At 35.9% G+C, this 17,647-nt stretch overlaps 1 protein-coding gene across 4 annotated transcripts in view; it reads right to left on the reverse strand.

Annotated features, from left to right (window-relative positions):
* CEP350 (centrosomal protein 350) overlaps positions 1–17,647 on the reverse strand; it is a 157,587-nt gene that overhangs the window by 117,817 nt on the left and 22,123 nt on the right. For 2 of the 4 annotated variants that reach the window (XM_055419163.2, XM_055419159.2), the window contains exons 3-7: positions 17,438–17,484; positions 13,991–14,105; positions 13,007–13,166; positions 8,124–8,746; positions 4,219–4,332 (exon numbers count right to left, since the gene is read on the reverse strand). In XM_055419163.2, coding sequence (XP_055275138.2) covers positions 4,219–4,332; positions 8,124–8,746; positions 13,007–13,166; positions 13,991–14,105; positions 17,438–17,484 — 1,059 coding nt within the window. The remainder of the gene's footprint in view (positions 1–4,218; positions 4,333–8,123; positions 8,747–13,006; positions 13,167–13,990; positions 14,106–17,437; positions 17,485–17,647) is intronic. The other 2 variants (XM_055419161.2, XM_055419162.2) reach the window with 2 other exon arrangements.

Raw genomic sequence — 17,647 nt, forward strand, 5'->3', positions numbered from 1 at the left:
TCCAAGGGAACATTTCATGCAAAGATGGGCTCGATAAAGGACAGAAATGGTATGGACCTAACAGAAGCAGAAGATATTAAGAAGAGGTGGCAAGAATACACAGAAGAACTGTACAAAAAAGATCTTCCCGACCAAGATAGTCACGATAACGTGATCACTGACCTAGAGCCAGACATCTTGGAATGTGAAGTCAAGTGGGCCTTAGAAAGCATCACTACTAACAAAGCTAGTGGAGGTGATGGAATTCCAGTTGAGCTATTACAAGTCTTGAAAGATGATGCTGTGAAAGTGCTGCACTCAATATGCCAGCAGATTTGGAAAACTCAGCAGTGGCCACAGGACTGGAAGAGGTCAGTCTTCATTCCAATCCCAAAGAAAGGCAATGCCAAAGAATGCTCAAACTACCGGACAATTGCCCTCATCTCACACGCTAGCAAAGTCATGCTCAAAATTCTCCAAGCCAGGCTTCAGCAATATGTAAACCGTGAACTCCCAGATGTTCAAGCAGGTTTTAGAAAAGGCAGAGGCACCAGAGATCAAATTGCCAACATCCGCTGGATCATGGAGAAAGCAAGAGAGTTTCAGAAAAACATCTATTTCTGCTTCATTGACTATGCCAAAGCCTTTGACTGTGTGGATCACAATAAACTGTGGAACATTCTGAAAGAGATGGGCATACCAGACCACCTGACCTGCCTCTTGAGAAACCTGTATGCAGGTCAGGAAGCAACAGTTAGAACTGGACATGGAACAACAGACTGGTTCCAAATAGGAAAAGGTGTACGTCAAGGTTGTATATTGTCACCTTGCTTATTTAACTTATATGCAGAGTACATCATGAGGAACGCTGGGCTGGAAGAAGCACAAGCTGGAGTCAAGATTGCTGGGAGAAATATCAATAACCTCAGATATGCAGATGACACTACCCTTATGGCAGAAAGTGAAGAGGAACTCAAAAGCCTCTTGATGAAAGTGAAAGAGGAGAGTGAAAAGGTTGGTTTGAAGCTCAACATTCAGAAAACAAAGATCATGGCATCTGGTCCCATCACTTCATGGGAAATAGATGGAAAAACAGTGGAAACAGTGTCAGACTTTGTTTTTTTGGGCTCCAAAATCACTGCAGATGCTGATTGCAGCCATGAAATTAAAAGACGCTTGCTCCTTGGAAGGAAAGTTATGACCAACCTTGATAGTATATTAAAAAGCAGAGACATTACTTTGCCAACCAAGGTCCGTCTAGTCAAGGCAATGGTTTTTCCCGTGGTCATGTATGGTTGCGAGAGTTGGACTGTGAAGAAGGCTGATCGCCGAAGAATCGATGCTTTTGAACTGTGGTGTTGGAGAAGACTCTTGAGAGTCCCTTATACTGCAAGGAGATCCAACCAGTCCATTCTAAAGGAGATCAATCCTGGATGTTCATTGGAGGGACTGATGCTGAAGCTGAAACTGCAATACTTTGGCCACCTCATGCGACGAGTTGACTCACTGGAAAAGACTCTGATGCTGGGAAAGGTTGGGGGCGGGAGGAGAAGGGGACGACGGAGAATGAGATGGCTGGATGGCATCACCGACTCTGTGGACATGAGTTTGAGTGTACTCCGGGAGTTGGTGATGGACAGGGAGGCCTGGCGTGCTGTGATTCATGGGGTCGCGGAGAGTCGGACACGACTGAGCGACTGAACTGAACTGAACTGAACTGAACCATGACCTCATTTAGTTAGCTAGCTCCATTTTTGGATATATTAAGCTTAAGAAATTTATTATACATCCAGGGGGAGGTGCAGAGTTAGCAGCTGGATATGAATCTGAATTCAGAGAAGTTAGTCAGAGACATAAACCTGGGAATCATCAGCAGAGAATATTTAAAGTACTGAAACTCGATGAGCTTGCCTAGTTTGTATTTGGATAAACAAAAAATTTTAAAAATAAACGAAAAAGAAAGGGGTGGAAGAGAAAAGAAAAACAATGAGAAACACAGATCCAAACACAGGGACCAGGACACGCCAATGTTCAGAGATCAGATAGTTGATTAGGAAAAATAAAAGAACGAAAAAGAGCACGTAAACGTAGAAGGAAAACTAAGCACTTATGGTATCATAGATAAGATTCCAAGTGAAGAAATTCAAAGATGAAGTGATTAGTGATATCCAACGTTTCTGAGAGAAACTATTTTGGGGGTTCCAAAATCACTGCAGATGGTGACAGAAGCCATGAAATTAAAAGACACTGGCTCCTTGGAAGAAAAGCTATGACCCACCTAGACATCATATTAAAAGAGTAGAGACATTACTTTACCAACCAAGGTCCATCTAGTCAAAGCTATGGTTTTTCCAGTAGTCATGTATGGATGTGAGAGTTGGACCATAAAGATAGCTGAGCATGGAACAACTGATGCTTCTGAACTGTGGTGTTGGAGAAGACTCTGGAGAGTCCCTTGGACAGCAAGGAGATCCAACAAGTCCAACCGAAAAGAAATCATCCCTGAATATTCATTGGAAGGACTGATGCTGAAGCTGAAACTCCAATACTTTGGCCACCTGATGCAAAGAACTGACTCATTTGAAAAGATCCTGATGCTGGGAAAGATTGAAGGCACCAGAAGGGGACAACGGAGGATGAGATGGTTGGATGGCATCACTGACTCGATGGACAAGAGTTTGAGCAAGCTCCGGGAGCTGGTTATGGACAGGGAAGCCTGGCATGCTGCAGTCCATGGGGTCGCAAAGAGTTGGACACGACTGAGCGACTGAACTGAACTGAATGTTTCTGAGAGATCAAGTAGGATAATAAATGAGAATTACACACTGGATTTAGCAATGTGGAAGTCACTGATGACCTTGGTAACAGCAGTCCAGAGAGAAGTAGGAGCAAAAACCTAACAGAAAGGATTCAAGAGTAAAACGGAGGAGAAAAATTGGAGACTATGAAGATAAAGCGACTTTCTGAAGCTTCATTGTAAATTAAAGGAGAGAAACAAAGCAGAGTAGGGCCAAAAGAGGGGTTATTTTATGATGGCCCAGATAACAGCATGTTATCAAACACTATGTTGATGGGCATGACCTCATAGAGAGGGAAAACGTAATGATGGGAAAGAGAAAAGAGGGCTGTAGTAATGCCCTTAAATATACTAGAGCAAATGGAATTTAATACAGAAGTAGATGGGTTTTAAGATAGAAGCAGCAGGAGAGCTGACCCACCAAAACAAAAGAGAAGGCAGCCTATAATAGGCTGACCTCTTTAAGAGTTCTTTGGCATACATCATTCCACTAGTCTACTGATACTGTTCTATGAAGCATATTATCATTCCTATTTTACAAATGAGAAAACCAAGAAAGAGAGTTTATGTAACGCAGATAGTATGAAAAGCTAATTAAGTGGCAGAGCCAGAATTTGAATACTTGTAAACTAATTCCGAAATCTCACTCTTTAACTATTGCATTATATTTCCTTTTCATATGAGAAAAAATTTCTGAAGATATTGTCCCAAAAATAACAGTAGGAAAATTGGACTGGACACTTAATGCCATAATATTTATTAGCAGACTCTCTACTAGGGCTTACCAGAAAAATTTCAGGCTTCAGAGTCAGATTGAGTTGGTTTTAAACCTTGGCTTCAATTCTTAACTGCTCTATGCAACCATGGGAAAATTACTCCTTGAGCTTACACTTCCTCAACTGTAAAACATTCAGGAGACTAAGTAACCAGCAGCATCTTGCCCAAAATCATACAAGGTTTCAATATAGTAATATTATATGTATGATCTTCCTATTTTCCTCTTCCAGTCTTCCATAAGTTCCTATTTTCAATCCTCTAACACACATTATTCCCTTCTGATAATGTTCATTTTTCTTCCTGCCTTTTGCCCTCACATTTGTATCTTATCTGCTTCCAACCAAATTACTGACCATTTCAAAGATCTCAGAGGGCTAGTAAACTTCAACTAGACTCCTATGTTTCTTTCAAATCCGACAAGCCCACTCAGAACATCCCTTAGTTTAAAAATAGCCTAGTTTCTGTCTTTTCAGCTATATATGCTAATTTAACCCTGGAGCAAAGCCTAGAAGCTTAGAGTCTTGTGACTACTATCACTACTTAAGTATACCATGCATTTAGAAATGGAAAATAACTTTAGTTTGGTGACAATTTTATGTTTCAGTATTGCAGCTTGGGCAGTATGCATGATAAAACACTCAAACCTAGGAACACTCTACTCTCACCTGCAAAGTGAAGTGCTAAGTCACGATACAGTTCTCTACTCATGTTTTGAAACTCAGCCTCCTGCCACACTTTCCCATCAGGTGTTCGAATCTTGGTCTCTGAAGGATTGAAGCCTAATATATAACCAACAATACAAAACATCCTTATCAATACTGCATTCAAAGTTTTGTTATATTCTTAAGTGAAATAAATTAATATACTATAAAATTCACTCTTTTAAAGTGTATCACTCCCTGCTTTTTAGGATATTCAGATAGTTATACAACTATCACCACCATCTAATTCTAGAGCATTTCATCACCCTGAATAGTAACCCTGTACCCATTAGCAGTTACTCCCCACACCACTCCCTCTATTCCCTGCCAACTACTCAACTATTTTCTATCTTTATAGATTTGCCTATTCTGGACATTTCCATATAAATAGAATCCTACAATGTGTGGCCTTTTGTGTCTGGCTTCTTTCACTTAGGTTTTATTGTTGAATGCTACTCCGCTGTACAGATATATCAATGTTTGCTTATCCATTTACCAGCTGATGAACATCTGGGCTGTTTCTACTTTTTGGCTATTATGAATAATGTCATTTTAAACATATATGCACAAGGATGTGTTTAAATATACCTTTTTCAATTCCCTTGGGTAGTATATCTAGGAGTGGAATTGCTGGCTCATATGGTAACTCTTACGTTGAACTTGTTGAGGAACTGTCAAATGTTTTCTAAAGAAGCTGCACCATTTTACATTTCTACCAGCAACTTCTCCATATCCTCACTTGTTATTGTCTTTTTTTATTATAGTCACCCTCATAGGTACGAAATGGTATCTCATTGTGGTTTTGATCTGTGCATTCCTAATAATTAAATGTTGAACAGCTTTATAAGCTTTTAAAAGAGCAATGCATCATTAGCTACCACATAATGTGTTAACAAGTGCTGTCTGGAAAAGTAAGCTTCAGTTAGACAAAGCAATATACATTTGTTCAAAAAGACTAGAAATGGAGAAGCACCAAATTAAATGATAAAAGAATGTCAATCATAAAGTATGGATATCAGAGAAACAAACTACCTTTTCAAGTCTGAGGAGAAACAACAATAGTCACTCTTCTTTTCTTTGACGACAGGCATTAATCACTACCATCTGTCTGATTTTGCCTATGGCTAAACAAATGGACCAGCTTCTGTCTATACAGGCAAAATCAGACAACCAAAGTGTGGAAAACAGTTCCTTAAAACATACTTGTTCAATTTCTCAATAAATATTACACATGTGCTATTTCCTAGAAATTATCATTCTAATTTCCTACTTCAAATTTATCACTACTCCTTAAGAAATGTACTAAACTTAAAATGCTACTTTGCAAAAAAAAAAAAGTAATGAATATGGATGGTAACCAGAATAGAAAAAAGATCTGTATCTTCAAATGGGCTCAACTTACCAAAGAATTGCCATTAAATATTTTCTAAAAATTAAATCAATTTAATGGAGTCAAAAATTGGTAAAAGCACTTTAAAAGTGATAGATGAAATGTTACTGGTAAAATAATTACATGTCTAATAGAAAATAATCTATTCAGCTCTTAAGACAACAGCATAAGCTTAATTTTACCTGAAATTTGTACCACGGGGCACACACAACTATGCTTATAGCTATATAAACAAAAAGTTTATAGTGTTTAGTCTATTGCAAACTACAGTTTATAACAAGAAAGTGTGGCAATTCCATGTAAACCTATCTTCCTCCCAACATTTCTTACCCTCCTTCCATCTCTCTACATTCAGCCTTATCACTTTCTCTTCTCTTCAGGAAACATTTATCTCTATGGGAGCCTTTCTTTATATTTGCATCTTTACTTACAAGTTAACTTGAAGCAGCTTCCAGCATCTACATCAGTTTCTCTTTCTGTTTCCCAGTTTTTATTTCCATTCTCTTTGTGCACATTTTTTCTTACTAATTCAATTTATTGAATAGAATAAAAAATTTACTGTGCATTTGTGTCCAAGACACTGTACTAAGTTTTGAAATAAAATACAGATGATCAATATAGGCTTAATCTTCTTGGGCATTTAAACCAGAAAGAAAAAGATATGTAAACCACTAAGTATAAAACAAGAATGAACTACTGTGTTCACTACTTCAAGTTTTAAACATATACACACATAAATGTAATGTGTTTAAAATGAGTTTCATATACTAACAACCATATAAAAAGACAAAGAAAAATCTCTCTTTTCTCTCTCTCATTTGTGTAAGAGAAAATTATCTCTGGAATGATACATAAATTGTCAACACAAGTAACCTCCAGAAAGGTGACCAGGTGACTGGAGCACAAGAATGATACAGCTTTTCAATGTATCTTTTTCATCTTTTCAACTGCAAATCAAGTGAATTTATTAAGTATTTAAACAAATGAAATTAAAATGTCACTTTAGAATACAGTATATTAAGATACTTTTAATTTACACTGACAAAAAGTTAGCAGAAAAACAGTTCTTCACTGTTGGAAAAGATAAATCCACTGCTCAGGATACCATTGGAAACCATATTCTGTTATGATTTCTGAAATGAATACTATATTTCATTAGTTAACCTCATAAAAGTTATATTCATAATATATTTTAATATGGAAACTAAAGTATTAAAACTAGTAATAAAAAGAATACACAAAATCTAGTCACAACTCATACTTAAGATTTTCACTCTGATTCTTTAAGGTTGCTTTCTTTTCTTAATTTTTAGATTTTTACAAATTATTAAATAAAACACAGATTCAAATCAACCATTTTAACTCTGCCTTAGTGGAAAAACTTTTGAAACTGCAGACTTTGACTTCTAGAATGAACAAACTTTAAAGGTACAATCTGCATTTAATGGGTCTGATATAAATATAGCCAAAGTTTTGTATAATCACTATCTTAGAACCAGCAAGAACTTCTGAACCCATCATTTGCTAATTGCCCTGTCAGCAATGTGGACAATTTCGACATGGCACACAAACAACTAGAAGGATAAGAAAGAATTTTATTAAGGGCACTACCCACAATTTTATCATAAATTATCTAGAATAAAATGCTAATTATCTATCGTTAATTCATAATGAATATTACTAGCAAAACATATCACAAAAAACTGATAAACTGTTCAAACTGTAGACAGTTGAGTTTGTTCTGTTAAAATTAACAGAATAAACCAATCTTGATTTTGATCTTCATACATTTATAAATACTGAACTTGAAAAAATATCTGCAAAAGAAAGGCCAGAATGGTAGGAAATTTAAGACAAAAGTCTAACCTCATCAATGAATCAAAATTTTACATGGATGACCCTGACCCTGTGAAAATATTTTCAGGAACATAAAAATGCAAACTACTAAAACCACCATATATGAAAACCTGAGTTGGGCTGAAAGCAGAAATTCTCTCTGAAAAGTATCTTCTCAATGGAAATATGATTTACTGTTTTCTTAAACATGGAGAAAACCCCTGTCAAAATTCTAAGGTTAACAAAACAGTATCAAAATGTCAGTGCCAAGATATTCTGTAACCAAATATAACTAGCAGTGATTGAAGCATTTTTCAAACATTGTTTTTGAAAGAATTTCTAATAACAATAGAAATACAATGGCAGAGTAAGAGCAATATTCAGTTCTCTGAAATTTATACTAATTTTTATTTTCTCTTTTGTTCAACTTATTAAAGATTCATATGGTAGGTCTCAAACTAAAAGAACCTCTTGAAGGATCTGAATATGCATTTTTAGCATGCATTTTGAATTACTTTTTTTATGCATTTGATTTGAGAATCACCCCCTATTCTAAAGATGATCCTCTCTACTCCAATACATCCTAGGGAAACAGGGAGACAAGGAGGCAGGAAAAGAGAAGATGCAAACACTGATTACAAACCTTTATATGTTGGAGCTGGTGGTGCTGTTGCCACTTTCCTGACTTTTGCTGTCACTGAGCTATCAACATTAACAACCATTACTGGATGGTCAATATGACCCAGATTCTGGCCCTGGCCATTTGTTTCTTCTGAGTGTTCCCACTGTTTCCTAATCCGCTCCTTGAGTTTTTCCAGTTTGACATCATGCTGTCGCCGCTTTAGGATATCTAATCTTTGGGAATTACAAGTACTAGTAGAAGATGGAGAAGAGTCAGTTAACCGTAACACTTTTGGATCAACGTTATGGCCCATGGTACACACAGAAGACTTCAAAGTGTTCTCATTTCCTTTTGTTCTATTAGGTTTTTCTTCATCACTTCTCACAGCAGCTGCCACCTTAATCAAACATTCAGAATTTTGCAATGCATCAATTGTTGGTCGATCGTTTAAAAACCTAACAACTGTATCATCAACGGTAGAAGATTGGGAGCTCTCAAAATCACAGCAAAGTATATTCCGATCTTCTCGACTGCACATCAACCGGTTCCCACTTTCAGGCTTCTCTTCATTAACATCCACACAATATACATGCTTTGACTCTAAATGGCTGGGACTTATACTGGATGGTGTGCCATGGGCTTCCCTATTATTAAAAAATAATAAGCTTTAAATAAAGAATACAAAAACAAGTCATACAAACTGAATGGAAAACTCTAAGTAAACATTAGAGACCCCAAAACCTAGACACTATTAGGTTAGAAATAACAAGATAATGATTACTACTATTAAAATTCAATGCTCAATGCCTCCTGGGTATCAAAGGTTAGATTATGGTAAATAATCTAAATCATAATGTGTATAATGTGCATATTATTTTAGTATATGTGCTGCTGAAGCGAGCACTTAATGTGCACATTATAAAATTATGCAAAAGATGCATGCAGAGATTTCCTTAAGAACCCCAGAAAGCAGAATTACAATCTGACTTTGGATATTCACTTAACACTTACTACCAAAACGGACATTTTACTTCTCCATAAAATCTTAAGAACTAGGGGAAAAAGTTCTCAAATTCTGGCATTTCACATATATAACTTCTAAACAGTGTACAAAATTAACAGACTGGGAGTAGAAATAAAGAGGAAGTACAATAAACATTCACCTCCAAATAAATGTGGTTAGTAAAGTTAAATCTCTCTGAACTACAGACAACTTTTTTGGCAGCTTCAAATTATGTAAAGCATGTCTAGAAATTCCAGAGTAGGCAAAGAAGACTGGACACAGCCAAAGCACACATCACAAAGTCCATAGTCTCTACTCACAAAAACACTAACAAAAGTATTCCTTCAGAAACTATTTTGATTATACGTATCATTCTAGTAAGTTATATTTTAGAAACAGAAGCAGTTATTAAAAGGGAGATTAATGAAGACAAGCCTTAGCAGTAGGAAGAAGACATGAAAAACTACCCAAGAAAATTATAAAAACAGACATAACAATCATCTGGACCTCCAAATTCTGAAAGAGTAGACATTTGCCACATGTGGCAATTGAGCACTTCGACGTGCTTAAATCCAAACTGAGATGTGCTGTAATGTAAATTACGTACCAGACTTTGAAAAATTAAAAAATAAAGACCGTAAAACATCTTTGGGTGTGTGCATATGACTACTAAAAATATTTAAATTATATATGTGTGGTTCACTTTAATGATGTCATTGTATATTCTTGATCTAAATCTTTCAGTTTAGGCATAAAACTCTAAATATCACAAAAATTATTAAAGTCATGACTCTATTACAGCAAAATATGGTAATTTTGCAGCTATCATGAGTACACAAGTGTGTGTATTTTTCTAAGGAGACAGTCTATAGCTTTCATCAGATTCTCACTGGTGTCCATAACTCAAAAAAATTAGACCCTCCTCTAAGAGGCTGATTATTATATGAGACGGGGGCTGAGAACTGAGTTCTGCAGCTTCCACTAGAGATCAAGACTAAATTCACCTGTTTTCACTATCTTGACCAGACTGCAACAACTCACTGTCGAAATGATTAAGGTCTAAAATCAGCACATGCAGAGAATAAAACAGGAATCCCTGGGGGCTCAGCAGTAAAGAACACACCTGCCAATGCAGGAGATGTGGTTCTATGCCTGGGTCAGGAAGATGCCTGGGAGAAGGAAATGGCAACCTACTCCACTATTCTTGCCTGGGAAATCCCATAGACGGAGAAGCCTAGCAAGCTACAGTCCATGGGATTGCAAAGAGTCAGATACAACTTAGTGACTAAACAACAAGAGAATAAAATAAAGTATAAAATGGTAGGTTACCTACATGTCTTAATCGTAAGGGAAGGAAAATTAACCAAAAAAAGTAAAGTAGGGACTGCCCTCGTAGTCCAATGGCTAAGACTCTGCACTCTCAATGAAGGGGGCCAGGTTCCATCCCTGATCAGGGAACTAGATCCCACATGCTGCAACTAAAGATCTCAGCATGCCACAACTAAGACCCAGCAGAGCCAAATTAGATAGATCAAAATAAATGAACTTTTTTTTTTTAAAAAGTAATTTCATACAGTCTTTCACTCACTCACTCATTAAATATCTACTATGAATAAGGATGTTCACTATGCAATTCTTTCAACTTTTCTATAAATATGAAAATTATCATAATAAAATGCTGGAAAAAATATCTATAGAATACTTAAATGACAAGCAATAAGATAATGGTTTGGGAATGAGACAGATTTGTAGTTTTACATAAAGTAATGTAATGGGTACACATTTAATCAAAATATAATGCAGCATGAAAATGCTCCAACAGAGGAAGCACAGGTGGTACTAAGTCGCTTCAGTCTGGTCCAGCTCCTTATGACCCTATGAACTACAGCCTGCCAGGCTCCTCTATCCATAGGGTTCTCCAGGCAAGAATACTTTAGTGGGTTGCCATGCCCTCCTCCAGGGGATCTTCCTGACCCAGGGATCGAACCTGAGTCTCTTCTATCTCCTGCATTAGCAAGAAGGTTCTTTACCACTAGTGCCACCCGGGAAGCACAGAGGAAGGGTTGAATAAGCTAGGGAATGAAATGGGGTAGAAACAGATACAGCAGTGTTTCATACAGAAGGTGATAAAAGGTGAGTTTTAGATGATGAACGGAGATGGCCAGGTGAAGGGTGTTCTATTCACAGCTATCCTATGGGTATTTGTTTCTTTTCTTAAAATACACATAATTTACACAATTTTAAATGTGAGGTAGCATTATTTGCAGAAAGAATATTAGAATAGAAATATTAATTTAGTTTCAATTCTAATAGTGATTACGTTTCTAGGCATCTCCTTATTCTTTTAAATTTTCCCTTTCTCCTTTTTCTAAACTATGCACTTGTTTCCAGATTAAGTCTCTGGCCTTTTCTCTATTTATTTTTTTCCCTTTATCACTTCAATGCTACTGATAACTCCCATATATATTCACAGCACTGACTAAGTTGCTCATGTCCAACTCTTTGTGACCCTATGGACTGTAGCCCACCTGGTTCCTCTGTCCAGGGGATTCCCCAGGCAAAAGTACTGGAGTGGATTGCCATGCCCTCCTCCAGGGGATCTTCCCAACCCAGGGAACAAACCCACATCACCCGCAGCTCCTGCATTACAGGCAGATTCTTTACCGCTGAGCCACCAGGGAAGCATAATTCACCTTCATCACCCAAATTTTTTATCTCAAATATAAGATGTGAGAGTTGGACCATAAAGAAGGGTGAGCGCTAAAGAACTGATGCTTTTGAACTGTGGTGCTAGAGACTACTCTTTTGAGAGTCCCCTGGACAACAAGGAGATCAAACCAGTCAATCCTAAAGGAAATCAACCCTGAATATTCACTGGAAGGACTGATGCTGGATGCCACCTGATGTGAAGAACCAACTCATTGGAAAAGATCCTGATGCTGGGAAAGACTGAGGACAAGAGGAGAATGGGGCAACAGTGGGTGAGATTGTTGGAAGGCATCACTGAATCAATGGACATGAGGTTGAGCACACTTGGGGAGATAGTGAAGGACAGGGAAGCCTGCCATGATGCAGTTGATGAAGTCACAAAGAGTCAGACATGACTTAGCAACTGAACAATAGCTAGTATAAAAACTAAGTACTTCCAAGCATCATTGTTAAAAACTCCTTAATTTACTGATTGACACTTTAAAATACTAAAAAATGATTATAAATGAAACAAGGAACTATAAGTTTCAGTGTCTATTACTTAATACTATTTGCTATCCTAACAGCAAGAACATATTTCTATCAGTAGTTAAAATGGCCCTCAAATACAAAACTCTTTCATTTTATCTGCTGAATATCCTAAATTAGCTAACAAAAATGCAAAGCATTTTATACTATTCATATATTAAAATTCATTCATCAATCTTGAACATGTAACTAAATTGTTGAAAGGGAGCCACTGGCAACACAGTCAAACAATAAACCAGCTCACATTCTCAGAAGAAAGAAATTTTAGGAACTGATTAATGCCACACCCCTCCAACTCAAAAAAGAGAAGAAAACTAAACTATGTGAAGACCACTGTGTAGAACACCCAATCTGAGATATAAGGGAGAAGAAAGCCATACTTCCAGAAACTGAATAATTTGTTTGTAGGAAACATATTACAGTGGAGTGGTCTGGAGCAAATATTACTACTTCTCCCCAAATATTCACTCTGTAAAAGAATAGAAAATTAGCATTTCATGATATAAAAGATTCTGCTTTACCTTTTTGGAAAATGGAAAAGGTAATAACACTAGATTCAGAGTGTGATGAAAAACTGAGAAAATAAACTATAATATTAGTACAAATACTACAGGTTAACTCTACAGATAATTAAAAAAAAAAAAAAAAAGAAACCCACACTAACCTGTAAGAAACCAAAGGGTCACGAAACTCCACACGATTAACTTTTTTTACATTACTCTCCAGGGTGGTAGCTCTGAGAGGACTACGAGATTTCTCTTTTCGTGATTTAGAAAATTTGGAGGCTGGAGCATTAACCCAAGAATCATCCAGGTATCTACCATCTGAGGAAAAAGGGAATCTATGAAAACATATGAAATAAAATACAACTGTCTCTGAATGTGGATAGCATTTAAGAAAATAACTTAGGTATCATTGTTTCTGGACTCTCAAGCTGGATATCATGCAAGTAGATAAAAAAAATTCAGCTTATATTATTACAGTAACTCAACCTATAGAGAAAGACTGAATTCTAAGCAAACAATGCAAAGTAAAATTCTAAATAAAAAATTGCTTTTTGTCAAAGGCTCTTACTCCAAAAAAGACGCATCAGATAAAACCCAACAGACTCACAGATTATAAAAAAGAATCATAGTTTCAGTTAATCTGCAGGTTTATTCCACTAATTATGCAACCACAAAATTAAATATATGAAAGGTAACCAAAGAAAATATTGACAGTGTCAATTTATGATAGTATTTGTAAGACAAATATTCTAATTTTGATCATAAATCCCAATCAAAAAAACAAAAGTCTTAAGTCAACTAAATTTCAAACTAAAATACCTGTAAATTTTTTTTTTAAAAAGGACATATATAACCCTAAAGGTTCAAAATCAAATGCTCACTAACAAATGAAAACTCACTGCCAAAGGTGATTCTGTGGTGCTAAATTCCTGATCAAAAGATGGAGAAAACGTCATCTACAGTCACTGAATATGAGGCTGCTTCATAACTACTCAGTACCAAAGGAAAAAAAATGCTGATGAAGCATCTAGTCTCTGACAAAAGAACAAGGAAATACATGGGACTATATGGAGAAATTAAACTGAAACACCAAAAATTCATATTTAATATATTTGTATCTTTGGAAGTCACCTCATACATACCTTTTCTACTAATTTTTCTGGTAGCACTTGCAGAAGATTTCTTGGTATCCATGACAGAATCAAACACAGCTGTACTCGTAGGGGCTACTTCCAATTTGTTTTCAATGTGTCTCAGCTGAAGTTTAAACACCATCAAAACAAATAGGTTAATTCTATTCTAAATCATCTACCATCAATTTAATTACTTAAATTATATTGTCCAACAACTTTCTCCAAAGGAGAAAAAACTTTAGGAATGCTTTAACTAAAAACAATAGTTTTTCTATTATTTACTACTTAAGCAATTGGCCAATGCTGCCCAAATTTGGACACAAAAATAAAAATGTCTATAGAATACCAAGTTTTCTATTTGACCTGTTGATGTATTTTTTTAATTGTTGAGTTTTTTAAAAGCAGTAAATTTTCTGACATTGTATGTTGCATATCATTATGCTACATATTTTGTGCTTTTCTACATATTTTATGTGTTTTATATGCAAAAATGAGGAAAGAACAATTCCTCTAGACTAAAATTTAGGATTATTTAAATAGCCACAACTTTTTATCATTTTATATCCACAAAATAAGTTTCACAATAAGGACAAAGTTAATAAGATAAAATTCAGGTTTCTAAGCACTACAGTTAAGTTGACTTTTGATATAACTATCAATGATTTTAAAAATTATTTTCTCTTAAATGCTTACAGGAGAAAACATGAAGAAAACAGAAGAAGATAGAAAAAAAATTAATCAAAATTTCAAAATTCCACCACAAAGAGACAAAAACTTTGTGTAAAATTCTGATTTATCTTCTTTCAGATTTTTGCAGTGCAATGTACTCACAAAATTGGAATAATCCTTTATATATTAATAGTTCTACATCAGACTTTCCACCATTTATATTATGAACCATTGATCACCCCTAAAAATTATTTTTAAAAACCCAATAATTTTTTTTTAACTATTAACAATTCAGCTCTAAGTTAGTTTAGCTCTAAATTTAATTGGGGATAAAAACTATTCTTACATTATAAATGTACAATGCTCACGGAGAATATATGCTGACTGCTACATTCATGGACCCAAAATCTGACTCTGCATTATGACCAAATCTAGGTTATAGTACCTTTTCCAGATTGACTTTCAAATCAGTTCAAAAGATTATAGGACAGAAAGTATCAAATTTACACTGTTAAGAAATAGATGACTTGAATTCTGGTAGAATACAAAACAAATAAATAAGACAAATATATAAATATATATACATACATACACACACATATATAAGGTTGGTGCAAACATAATTACAGTTCAGACTGTGCCTTTTTTTAAATAATTTTATTTATTTATTTTTGTCTGTCCTGGGTCTTCATTGCTGTGTGGGCTTGAGTCTCTAGTTGCAGAGAGCGGGGGCTATTCTCTAGTTGTGGTGTGTCGGTTTCTCATTCCGGTGGCTTCTCTTGTTGGGAAGCACAGGTTCTAGAGCATAAGGGCTTCCAGAGTCGTGGTTTCCAGGCTCTCGAACTCAGCTGTTGTGCTCTGAAACATGTAGAATCTTTGTGGATCAGGGGTCAAACCTGTGTCTCCTGCATTGGCAAGTGAATTCTTTACCACTAACCCAACAGGGCAGCCCTCAGACTGTGAATTTTAAATCATTATAACTAGGCTCAAACACATCTTTATTAATCAAAATAGGAACCATTACAATCAACACATTTCTGCCAATGAGAAACTTATTTCTGTAGCATAAAAATTTATGTTTCAGGATTCAACAAACTCTTAAGAAGCGTTTTCTGCAATCTGCTGGTTGTGGAAGCATTTTCCCTGCAAAAAGTTGTTGGGATACTTGAAGAAGTAGTAGTTGGTTGGCAAGAGATCAGGTAAATATCTGGATGAGGCAAAACTTTGTAGCCCAATTTGTTCAACTTTTGAAGTGCTGGTTGTGCGACACGCAGTTGGGCGCTGTCATGGAGAAAAATTAGGCCCTTTCTGTTAACCAATACTGGCTGCAGGTGTTTCAATTTTGGGTGCATCTCATCGATTTTCTGAGCATACTTCTCAGAGGAAGTGGTTTCACTGGGATTCAGAGAGCTGCAGTAGATGAGATGGGCAGCAGACCACCACACAGTGGTGCAAGTCTTTTACTGGTGCAAGTCTGGCTTAGGGTGGTGCTTTGGAGCTGCTTCTCAGTGCGGGTTGTCGCTGGTTGTCATATAAAATCTACTTTTCGTAGCACAATCCAATTGAGAAATGGTTCACTGATGTTGTATAGCATAAGAGAAGACACTTCAAAATGACGATTTTTTTGACTTCTGGTCAGCTCACGAGGCATCCAGTTATAGAGCTTTTTCATTTTTCCAATTTGCTTCAAATGCTGCGCAACTGTAGAATGGTCAACACCGAGTTCTTCAGCAACTTCTCTCACAGTTATATAAGGATCAATTCGATGATGGCTCTCAATTAGTCGTGTTAATTTCTGAAGGCCGGCCACTAAGCTCTGTTATCTTCAAGCTTCTCCTCCTTTTCAGAACTTCTTGAACTACCACTACACTGTACATTTGTTAGCAGTTCTTGGTCCAAAAGCACTGTTGTTGTCAGTTCTCTCTATTGCTTCAAATGACCCATTTTGAACTCGAATAAGAAAATCACTCACATCTGCTTTTTATCTAACATAATTTTCATAGTCTAAAATAAATACAAAATAAGCAGCAAGTAATATAAGTCATTAGCAAAAAAAACATAAAGTGAGAAATGCGCGTTAAAGTGATGTATAAAATAACCACATTTAGAGTGTATTCCAATATCAAATGGCAAATTTAAATAATGCAAAAACCACAATTACTTTTGTACCAACCTAATATATATTAGAAGAGCAATTTGCCTAGAGAGCAAATGAAAAAGAAAAGGAAAAGGTCTCTCTTTAAAGAGCTATGTATCACTTGACAAATCTGGATTCCTAAACTCCAGACAAGACTGGACAGAATATAAATGAGAACGGTGGCCCATAATCATTCTTCTTCAGCAGTACTAAGAGAAAACAGCCTGTTACTGCCACAAAAAACCAGTAGGTGACTCACAGTTCACTCAAGGAAAAGCTGTCCCTTTCATTTCCGCTCTATGAGCTTCCTACATAGACATGGTCCTACCTTCTCTAATAAATTCTACGTTTTAAATCTTCATCTCAACATACCAACTAAGTAAATTTATTAAAGCAGAATAAATAACACAAAATAGTTTAATATTTTATATGCCATAGTGTTAATGTTTCTGATACTTAATGTCCTAATTACTGCTTTACTATCTAATAGTTGTCACTAAGTTTATTTTATAACATAGTATATAACTTTTCATATTGAAAAGTTTAACTATTTTCTCATAAAAAAGCACTATAAAAAGAATTTTAATGTACTCAATCATAACAGAAAATTTTAAACTAGAAGGAAATAAATGGAACTTATAATTACTTACAGCAGCCTTGGTCTGAGAAAGTGCATCCCATGGTGCGGTTATATCTGCTGGGCAACATTAATATTTACTGAATTAGGATCTCTGAAGTGGACCTTGAAATCTGCACTTTAATAAGCTCCCAAATGCACTCAAAAGTTTGAGAACCACTTTATTAGACAGAACTGTTCTCCAGCAAGTGCTTTATTACATTGAGCCAAAACATGATTCTTC

Source organism: Moschus berezovskii, chromosome 17, assembly GCF_049115385.1.
Source record: "Moschus berezovskii isolate FMDL1 chromosome 17, NW_MosBer_1.0, whole genome shotgun sequence".
NCBI classification, from domain to species: domain Eukaryota; kingdom Metazoa; phylum Chordata; class Mammalia; order Artiodactyla; family Moschidae; genus Moschus; species Moschus berezovskii.